This window comes from Anopheles gambiae, chromosome 2 (genome assembly GCF_943734735.2).
Source record: "Anopheles gambiae chromosome 2, idAnoGambNW_F1_1, whole genome shotgun sequence".
Lineage (NCBI taxonomy): Eukaryota > Metazoa > Arthropoda > Insecta > Diptera > Culicidae > Anopheles > Anopheles gambiae.
The window spans coordinates 53,381,929-53,392,989 of NC_064601.1; the positions used below are offsets into that span (position 1 = coordinate 53,381,929).

The following is an 11,061-nucleotide window of genomic DNA, read 5'->3' on the forward strand; positions in this document are numbered from 1 at the left end:
GGTACCGGCTGTTTACCTCGGGGATCGTGAAATCAGCATCCTCCTCTGCGTTACATCGTCCGAACATCAACGAGCCAGAGAGCTAAGGACTCTCCCCTTGCCGCGTTCGCAAGAAGCGGTGGCGAAAAGATTACGAAACCATGCAAATCTGCGACGTGCACACACGTCATCGGGCTGAAGAAAAACAAATCAACCCAAAAGGGACGAACTTACGAGGCCGAAAGGCCATCTCGCTAGACCATTATCTGCAGACCCCGTTATCCGCCCGGGGCCGCCGCCACACCACCTTCATTGAAATGGCCAACGATGGTGATGGCACAAAAATGGGAAAAGAACCACAAAAAAAAAAAAAAAATAGTACACACATTGCTCGGGTTTGTTTTGACATGACACCGGGTGGCTGTGTGGATGATGGCTCCCATGATCCGGCACTTGACGTCATAACACTCACCAAACAAGCACACAACAATCACTACGCGTTTGGCAGATTACAAGTGTCAAATGGCTGCAGTCAACTAATGGTTTTGTGTTGCGCCGCTTGTATACGTTACATTTGTTTTGGTTTGTTGTGTATATTCTCGGCGCGTCATCGCTGGCTTTATTTTGCGATCGCGATCGGGGATGCACTCAAGACCCTTCCCCTCTCCTCCTCTCTACCCCACCTCTTCCATTCCCAAATATCCTCTCTGTTCCATTGTTGAAGGGAATGGACTTTTGTGTGAATGGAAATGGTTTTCCTCCAGATACTATCTGCCAGCCGGGCACCAGATGTCGATCGCATCTCACGTTTCCCCAAAAGCCCCATTCCCGCTGTCGGCATTCGGAGCATTCATTCAATCGTAGCAGAACTCAAAACTTACCATACGCTACCGCAGGACTAGAGCAGCTGCGCGCCAGAGGAACTCGGGTGCTGGAGGCAATGGATGAATCATCGCAACTATCTTTGTGCCGTTTGTGCTGACCGTGGATGGCTGCCGATCGTCGATGAAAAGAGACAGAATAGAAAAAAAATAGAACAAATTAAAAGAGACGAAAACAAACGGAAGCAAAACAAACCGGAAAGCGAAAGTTTATTTGCAACACACAGCAGAGCGTACAACATCAAGGGGCGCGATTTTTTAGTTTTCTGCCTCTCCGTCATGGTCGGTGGTGAATATATGTTCTTCTCGCCAGTCTTTTTTCGAGTGTTTGTCTATCTGTCCATCTAAGCTGAAGCTGATGGGAGAGTGATCAACGTGATCGCTGGAGCATGGCCATTTATGCTTCACGGCTCTGTAACGTTCGGTTGATCGGCATGCTGCGGCGTTTAGCAGCAATTATTTGCTTCTGTTCGGATTCTTCGCAACCACCGTCATGGAGAAATCACACACTAGCCTGCACCCTGCCATGCCAGGTGTGTGTACCTGGACTAGCTTTTGGAAGCGTTGCACACACAGCATAAAACAATTGCGGGAAGGCGAAACCCACACCAGCATGGCATCTACCTCTCCCCGAGCACACGATCGTCGATCGATCGGCGGCCCGCTCAGGCGTGAAACCTTTAAAGGTCGTTCAAATACCGCCAGGAAGATGGAATTGAGGCGCGAGAGCTGAGAGAATTCCCGCTCGCGGCCCAGTTTGCGCGTGTAGGCAAACCTCCGATCTTCTCCGAGCCCGTACCAAACTGGTTCTCTCGCACAGGCACACCGAGGCCCACAGTTGCTGCTTGCAAAGGAATGCGCCCCCTGTGGGCTGGTGGTGGTAGTTTGTCAGTGAGCTGGCGCACTTTCCAGCCAGAAAAGTCGTGACTACAGCAAGGCGGTAGTTTGGTTCGTTGGGGCAGCAGTTTGTCTGCTCTTTTTCGCCCCTCTTCGGTAACTGATCGCTTACTACAGGCCTGTGGTCTAACTGTTTTTTTGTTTTTTTGTTTTTTCTGCTGGATTCCTTTAGATTGAAAGTGTTCCTACCCGCTGTTGCTCACACAAATCACAAATCGGAATAATTTTTACAGCGAACTGGACGAACAGAAAGAGCTGCTACGAAGTAGCATGAATGCTTAGTGTACTCGCTTTATCTTTCAGTGTTCAATAAATACACAGAGGGCCACAAATCTCACGCGGATTCTCCCTCCGAAACCGGCAACAACCAAAACCATGAGTCATGCCGTACTGAGCCCGTGTTGAAATGCGTTGATCGTGAGGCAATTTCACCACTTGAGAGGAAAGGTGGGCGGAAGGTTCGTAGCATAAACAGACCGTACCGAATCGTCGGTCGAAAGTTGAAGAGATGGCGGGAAGGTGGCCGCACTGGAGGTCAAAGTGTGTTGCCCGAATAGAAGCTCGTCGATACACGGCGCTCACAGCTCGAGCGAGATGATTCCAACAGTCCGAATGGTCGTGCTGCGGGGCCATAGGCAGACGTACAGTGCGCGAGCGCAGACAGCTGAAAATAAATCCTCTTTATTGCTACACTTCGTTTCATCATTAGCAAATCGAGCGTAAATCAGCGTGATTTATGTGCGAAACAGTAAAACGGATCAGCTTTCTGATTCATTCCCGCTTGTCTCTGTGTTTGAGGCTACTCAGTGCGCGGCTACTAACCTTTCCGATTCGGAAAACTTGTTAGTGGGCCGGTTACCGCATCAATTAGTGTAACGTCCCCTAGAAATACACCCGCAATGACCCGTCCATCCAATCTGATCTACACTCTTCCCTCTTCCCATGTCAGTGTGTGTGTGTGTGTGTTGGCGTCCTTGCTTTGGGGATAGCGCGGAAAAGATGGATTAGAGTTTAAAAATAGTCCCGCAAGAAGGTCCCACCGCCTGCATCATTCCTTTCGATCAATTCACGATCGTGCCGCAGCAAGCAGCGCGGAGACCAGTTGCCTCGGACAGCTAGCGCTCCATCTGTTCACCACAGACGGCACGGCTCGACTGGGATCCGAAAGACCCATCACACGCAGCAACCCATTCGTCTCGTAGCTTTCTCTTCCATTCCCTGGGATCGTCCCCAGTAATGTGAATCCGTGGACATAGCGGGCGGTGGATACGCGGATGCGGATTATTTTCATCTCGCTTCATACGTCCACACACACGCACAGAAACACACATAGCATCTTTACTGGTTGTTCTTTTTCTTCCCATTTTGCGGTTAGGATCAAGATCGTGCGGTAGTAAAGTGCACGCGAACTCGTGCACGAAACTCTTTCCCGGTTTCATTCCCACCACATACAAACCCGCCCGCTCGTGGCGTGTGCTCTTTCTGCGATGTTCGAGACACACTACCCCTGGCGTACGGCCAACGGGTGATGACTCATCTTCGAAATCGAAATTGGCCAGCAGGGGGGAAGAGGTTGTATCTTGAATAGCGCAACGCTATTCGCTGCTATTTCTAGACATCAAAAATGCTTCTGCTCTTAGGTGCTCTTGCGGCGGCTCGACCCCACCGCAGGAGAGCTCCCTTTATTTACCACCCAGTGATTCCCGCTCTCCCCTCCCTCGTGCCCGTCATGATTTCCTTGCTAATGGTAATTGGTGTGTCCCGCTCTTTAGATTGGCCTGCTCACGGTTCGTAGGAACCTGCGGAAATGAAGCTCTAGTCAACGGACAACGAACTGACAAACTGGTGTGAGTTCACTGGCAGACAAATGTATCATTAGCAGTGGCCACAAACTGTACTTCAAGAATGTTTGTTTGAAAGTTTTGTAAAAGAGGTATTGGACCATCTTTTTAAAAGTTAGTATTGTATTTCCATTTTAATCTCTTTCAATATTGTTCAATTTATGCAATTTTGTGGCTAATGTTCATTTTCCAAACTGAGCACTACACGTTGACCTCCATAAATTATTCTCCAACCCAACCTGTATCGTTTCGATGCCTTGTAATTGTGTCAAAATACAGGAAAAGAAACTATTTCTGGTGCTATCCCTATGCTCGCTGGGTGGGTTTCAATCTGCGAGAGAAGGGTAAATGTGGTGGTATTACTAACCGCAAATAGTTACTACCATTACCTCGCAACCTTTCGCGTCTTACAGCCCTGTTCGTGCAGGATTGTTGTTGTTGTTGTTATGTTTTGGTGGTTGGGTATGTGTCGCACCGACCCCATCCTGCCCCATCTGCCCGTTTCAACCGTCGCCATCAAAACACTCGCCGTGGAACCTTCTGCGGTATTCTTTATCCATCCATTTCATCTTCACGATCGAGACCATTGCCGTCGTCGTCGTCATCGTCGCAGTGATGATTCATTGTGGGTTGTCGGTGGAATGTCAAATTTATTTGCGCCCGACATGCCATGTATTAAAAAAACCGACAAACGTGAAGGTTGGTGACACTCGTGCTTACCTGCACACCTTGCGAGCGAAGTATTAGATTTTTTTTCGCTTTCAATTGCGGAACAAGAGTGCAGAGTTTAGCGAATTTTGAAACTACAATTGGTACACAGCAATTTTTCTCATCCTGCTTCAGTAAAGTTTTTTACTGAAACGGTTCAGTATTAGAATATTTTACTGATTTTCAGCATAAATGTCATTTTTTTACTGATTTTCAGTAAAGCAATTTACTGAATGCATTTCAGTAATACATATATTACTGAAAATCAGTAAAATAGGTGTCAAATTAGTCGTTTCACTGGATATCAGTAAAACAAATTACTGAAAATGCAGCAATCCATTCTGTCAAATCGACCTGTCAGTCAGATCATCAAAACAAAACAATGCGGTAGCCACTTGCTCGTGATGTGCAAAAAGTTGATTTTGTAGGCGTTTACAGGCACCCTGGTGAAATTTCAGGTGGTATTTCGGCTTACGGGAGTAATTTAAAACAATTGGCAGCCGTGTTGGTGTGTAAAATGTTTGCTACAATCCACTGTGCGTGCTGAAATTGCGTGGTGTCTGTGAGCGCTTACTGAACCATCTACACTTGCGGCGGTGAAATACAGTATAAAAACTTTATAAAACAACACGAAACATGTATTTATATGAACTGAGCGACTGGCAATATCTGCGCATCAATAAAAACTAAATTTAAAAGAAGTATTTCGTCATTTTTTAATCGCTACCAACTACTGAATAATCAGTAATATGAGAATGGCTTTACTGGGATTTCAGTAAACGAGCTGTCATTTTGGTGGGCATCGGACATTACTGAATGATTCAGTAAACATTCTTTTTACTGAAAGGATTACTGAAACTTCAGTTAAAAAAATTTCAGTAAAGTTTTACTGAAGTTCAGTAAAAAAAGTTTTCTGTGTAGTATTTTAAGCAAAATGTAAACATATTTGAATTCTAAATTAAATACCATTTGAACTCTTCTGCAAGGAATCGCTAATTCGGAGAAATGCATTCAACACATAAGTCAGCCTCTTCGACTGTTACAACTTATGCAGTCGTTGAACGCGCTGAACCTCGTGTTCGATTTTTCAATGGCAGCGGGCATAAGACCGGGAAGTGCCCGCGAGGGATGGAGAATTCGCGGTAAACGCACATTCAGCAATTTCCGCACCAGAAAACTCGCAACCCAGAGTGCCCAGAGAGCAAAGCGGGACGACATTGCCGCCGCCACGTTTCTTGGTACTTCATTTCTCGGAGCTGTCGATGAAATACTTCGCCGATCCGGCATGAATCGTTATGATTTGTTCCAAGAATTGAGCGCTGCAGCACTGTATATTCGATTACATTGTAAAGATAGTGGCTTAAAAGAGTGCGTAGCTGCTTCTCGGTGGCAATTTTGATAATCTTTGTGGATTATCTTACCCATCATGAAGCAAATTAAAATAAATAGTTTTTAATCCTCAGCCAATGATATACGCGTCTTCCGCTGTGATCAACCCACTGACCATTGTTTTCAACGTGAAATTCAAACACATCGTTAGCAGGTTTCACGAGTGTGATGAATTCAATGGCCCGCTAATCATCAATCAATGATGACATTTGCTAACGAAACCCACAATCATTAGAAACTTCCGCGTACTGTGTTTTTACGCATGCTACGATAGCGCCGAGGCAAAGCGTCCGGTCGAAGAAAAGCGCGTCAGTGATCTGTAGTATGTATCTTACCGTGTTTGTCTGTCGGCATAAACCGTAGCATCAGGCAGGGCGATTTATGTTTCATTCTCATTTTGCTGGACGTTTTGAAGGGGTTGCTGGTGCTGCTGCTGCTGCGCCCGGTACTGCCCGGCGTGACGGATGAGGCTGCGCCCGCTGCTAGCGGTTCGTCGTCGTCGGCGTCACTCGGGCAGCTGGGTCCGGGGCGCCTGTCAGTTGCGGTGATTGTATTTATCTTTACACTTGATGATCACCGGTGGGTGGACAAGGCACTACCAGGGGGTGGAACTAATGGCCCTAACAGGTGATCTTGAGGGAAACGGGGGAGAAGGGGGGGAGGGAACTTTCACGTCACTATTCAACAAGAGCTTTAGGCACGTACACACATCCACACTTGGTCGATAAAACACCGAACTCACTCGCGGATGTCAAGAACAAGAACGAACTATTACCACGATGCGACATTCGCGACTTGGTAGATGCTCTTAGCCAGATCGCTTTGCGCAGCTTACGCAGCTTAACGAGCGCCAATTGTACGAAGAATGATGTGCCACCGAACGGTTTTACAGCTGGGAGGCACTGGCGTTGATGCGATTTGCACACGACTACTAGCAGAACACGCAATAGCTGTTTTTTTCTTTTTCTTCTTGTTTTGCGTTACTGCTCTCTACACTAGATTGCCGACTTGCTCAAACCGAAATGAATCACACCTGCAGTATGCACTCGCGTGCGCTCATCATCATAAGAGAGCCTCGTTATGTAAGGTATTTTTTTCGCATACACCTCTCCTCTCACTCTTCCTCCCTCACTTGTATTCGCTGTTCTGCGAACTTGTTTGTTTCACGATCGAGGTTGTTAACGCAACAACCCAGTGCGGACACTAGAAGAAACTTGCTTCGTACTAGCCCTGTTTCACTGTGTATTCCATGCACGGGGCTACTGCTAAACCGCCAAGGGTTTGTGCTGTGTTTCTTCTTCCCCTACTGGATATGAACCTTACGACAGGGCAAACCAATCACTCTTTACACGCTTTTCTTAGGGAAAGCAGCACTGCTCTATGGAAAATGCTTCAGCTGACGTGATTTAGCCGTGTTTCCGTTCGCCGTCTTCGCTACGATGATCCACTTCCACTGACACGACACACAATAGTGCGCGCGCCTACTTCGCAACCACTTGCCTATGGATGATGAAAACTGAATCACCACTGTGGTTCCAGCCCGCAAGCAGACGGCTATGAATCATCGGCGCACTTTTTGGGCTTTTTTTTCTTCTTCCAACAATCGATTCGTTCGATTACTCACTACACTCAAGCTTGTGTGACTCGTTCAACGCGGTGTTGATGACTTTCGGTGCACAACGCAGAACAATCGCGAGTGATGATGATAACACACGTCTTAGGCGAACGCTTTATAGATGAACAGTAAGTCAAATATATATTTGTTTCCGCGCTGTCTCTCGGCTGGTGTTGCTGGTGTTTTTCTGGTAATCCAAAAAGGGAAGGCAAACTATACGGCTACGAGGACAACAGAACTGAGCGTCAACCAGAAAGCAGAAACCGAAGGTAGCCTGTTTGCTATAACATCCACCCAAACCGAAACGAGAAATCGAACCGAACGAACAAAATGTTACGGATCTCCGGTGGCGTTTAGGATCGACGCGGACGCTTGGTTTTTTGCGAATGAATGGAATGATTGTGTTGGCTTTTACGACAGCCAACGGGTGAACACGCACACAGCTATACGCGGCACAGTGAGTGGTGACGTGAAGCATTCTGGTCAAAACCTATGTGAGTGTGTGTCCAATGTTAGGTGCGATTGAATTCATTGGAATTTTCTTTTATTTTGTAGAAATCGAACTTACTTCCACCTTTTTTAATAATGAACATAATAAACCTGTTACTTTAATTTATTTACCACATTCACTAACCATTTATTGACGCTGTAGTGCTGAGAAAATATACGTATGAATTGTATTTATTTGTACGCATAATTGTGTGTAGCAAAAACTGAATACAATAACAAAACAGCAAAAATATTGCCATATTATAATGCCACGTACAAATCATATTTTGCACGCACGCTCACTGTCCAGCATGTGCTACGACTACGACGCACACAATCACAAACCATTGGAAGGGAAAGGAACGACCAACGGTGTAGTGTGACGTCATTGGAAGAAGAGTAGAAACGGTCGGGAGGGCGGAGGGAAGGACGACATCAATCAAATCGAGCTCTCTAATGCGATGCGTCGCACGTGTCGCGAGTGTGTAGGTCTCACGCATACGCTTGCACGCACACGCATACAAACAAACGCACGCGTACACACACACTCACACATACGGTTCGTTCGTTTCGTAAGCTGATGATAATTACATTGGTCCACAGCTGGTTTTAGCCGCAGAGAATAAGTAAACAATATTGAGAATAGAATTGCTTAAAAGGTCTGCGAATCAGCAGTATTTTTTCTAGCTTTATTGAACCTTTTGCGAGGCTGCATAGTTTCCCTGTCGATGTAGATTCCATTTGCATAACGATACACATTGCCTGATTAGTGGGGGTTGGGATATGAATACACACACACACACATACATTGGCTTGTTCAGACAGCTGCTTCGCGGGAGATGCTACCCAGGGAATGAAATCATCACACTTGCTCGTTCTGCCCAACGAACCACGGAGCGTCGACCGAGCGAGAAAGCATATGCTGGTTTGGTTCCCTGTGTAATCCAAGTGTGCAATAGGTGAGTGTTTTGGATGTGTTGGTGTAAGAAAGATTTAATGCAGGGAGTTTTCTACTGCATCAGGCGAGTAGAAACCTGTCCAAAAATCAATTTTAAGCTACCGTTTTACACTATTCATTAGGATTTTCTTGTGATTTTTATGGTGTTTTAAAACGTGACTGCTCGCAAACTACTTTCTTCCATCGTTACCGCTATCGTCAGTAATAATGAAACCGAACGAATATTTGAATGATGCTCTCCTACCGTTTTACCTTTCTATTAAACACGCGTCTGAGTGTGTGCGTGCATTAGTGCTGTTTACATTCTATCGCAACACCACTACAACCGTACCGCGGTAACAGCTTTTGCACGTGTTGACAGCCCGCTCGCTGCTATGACTCATCTTGCCAGGCTCGGCCGCGCGCTTCCCGCCGCTCTTTCCACCCTCTACTGCAACCTTCCACAAACATCGAGTGGCTATGGCGCAGCGCGTTCTGCAGCGCTTGCTTCAATGTGTGTCTGTTGGATTTCGATGTCACGAACTCGATTCGCCGTTTGCTTTCGTCACTTACCTTGCACTGGCTGGGGGTTACAACGCGGGCTGGTTGGTTTCTTCTTTGCGCTTCGCGGCCACCGTCTAGCATTTCCTCCTTATTTACACCGGTTGTCCATTTTTGCGTTTCTTTCTCTACAGTGTCTCACCCCCTGCTTATCCCTCTATCCGTGTCTGTATCGTGCCTGGCGGGCCTCCGCCGCATCGTTATGGCTGTCTGGATTCTCCAGAAGTAACCCCACCATCCACACACGGCTTTTTGGTTGGTTTGCAATGTTGTCTATTTCAATTCCCAGCAGTACCGGTAAGCAGTGGAATTTTACCGACAGAATCATCACGGAATCAAGCGGGGGGACGATAAACAAATGGTCGCTACACGTGACACCGCCGCTCAGGGTGCTGTGTTTCCCGCGCGGATGAATATCGATAAGCCCTCTCACCTGGGTCAAATCCAGCTCTTCATACATATTGCTATGTCATTTAGACAATCAGCACAGCAGAACAGTGATAAACAACCCGGCCCAAGCAGTCCAGCTCGGAAATGTCTTACTGGCCTCACGCCATGTGAGTAGCGGTTTGTGTTTCCTACAATCCAACTGTGCTGCTCGCCACGAGCAGCACAAAACTACCCACCAAAATGTAATTGAACGACTATAATCTGCTGACGCAAGCAGAAACCGTAATAAACCGACACGTTAGGTTGCAATTAGCTTCATTGAAGCTTCTGGTTTCATTCAAGTCCATTCAACACTTCGCTGCACACGCACGCAGCTACCATGGTCGGGGGGGCGTGGGCAATATCGTTTCTCATCCAGCGAGGCCATAGCTTAGCTGAGCTGCGGTTCGTGGCAGGTCATTGCATTATCAACTATCTGTAACGCTACCCGATTCTGCCGTGCCTGGTTCGTATGATTCATCGCTGAGGCGATGTCTGACAATCGAGCCGAATTCACTCTCGATTTGACGACGGAGGCTCGTCAAATGTGAAATGGTTGACGGTGCAGCAATATTGCAACCATCCTTTTCCGTTTCGTTTTGACCAGTAATGCATTACAATTTCATCACCATTGCAGCATCGTGGTTAGCGTCTGTTACTTATTCGGCTAATTTATAATTTGCTTTATCTTTTAGTATCCTTATGATTGATGGTTGATGGTGAAATATAACAGATGAATATCGAATACTTGTTTTTGTAAGAATATCTTAACATGTGTTACTAGATTTTTTGTTTCTACAACTTTTTCTTAAAGATACATTTTTTAAATTTTTTCTTTATTTGTTACAACTTGCAATCTTTGATATTTATTTCCATTTACTTGTAATGGATGTTTCGTGTTTTAATGATTTAATGATACTACACACAATGTATGTGTGTTCTAAGAAGCAAAACAAAAACATAAATCCATCGTTATTTTGAATCCGATTGGCCTATGGCCTCGGTATTATAAAAAAACAAGTAGTAACAAATTTTAGAGATTATAAACAAAGCAGGAAGTGAATCATTTCACTTCAATTGCAATTCGTATATAACAAACACCAAATGCATCGCTGCGTTCATAACATTAACGATAGTAATTCTGATGATAATTTAACCATTTCAATGCCAGCAAATTAAACGCACGGAGTCAATGGACGACAAATTGCATATCGATCGCCATATGCAATAACGTCAGCAGTTCCGAACAATTCTCCCACTCGTCCAATCAACAATGCAATGTCATTGTTTCCGTCCAGTGGCTCACGCAGTAGCGAAAAAGCAGTTAGATATGTT

At 45.9% G+C, this 11,061-nt stretch overlaps 1 protein-coding gene and 1 long non-coding RNA gene across 2 annotated transcripts in view; one reads left to right on the forward strand and one right to left on the reverse strand.

The window, feature by feature from the left end:
* The window catches only part of LOC5667413 (uncharacterized protein ZK757.2), a 33,210-nt gene extending 25,493 nt beyond the window's left edge, over positions 1–7,717 (reverse strand). The window contains exons 1-2 of the mRNA XM_061646768.1: positions 6,031–7,717; positions 861–971 (exon numbers count right to left, since the gene is read on the reverse strand). Coding sequence (XP_061502752.1) covers positions 861–971; positions 6,031–6,091 — 172 coding nt within the window. The 5' untranslated portion in view covers positions 6,092–7,717. The remainder of the gene's footprint in view (positions 1–860; positions 972–6,030) is intronic.
* Positions 7,718–7,747: 30 nt separating this feature from the next.
* On the forward strand, positions 7,748–10,005 carry LOC133391597 (uncharacterized). Its single transcript, XR_009765080.1, has 2 exons — positions 7,748–9,341; positions 9,432–10,005. It is a non-coding gene; the product is annotated as an uncharacterized LOC133391597 (long non-coding RNA).
* Positions 10,006–11,061: the final 1,056 nt, after the last annotated feature.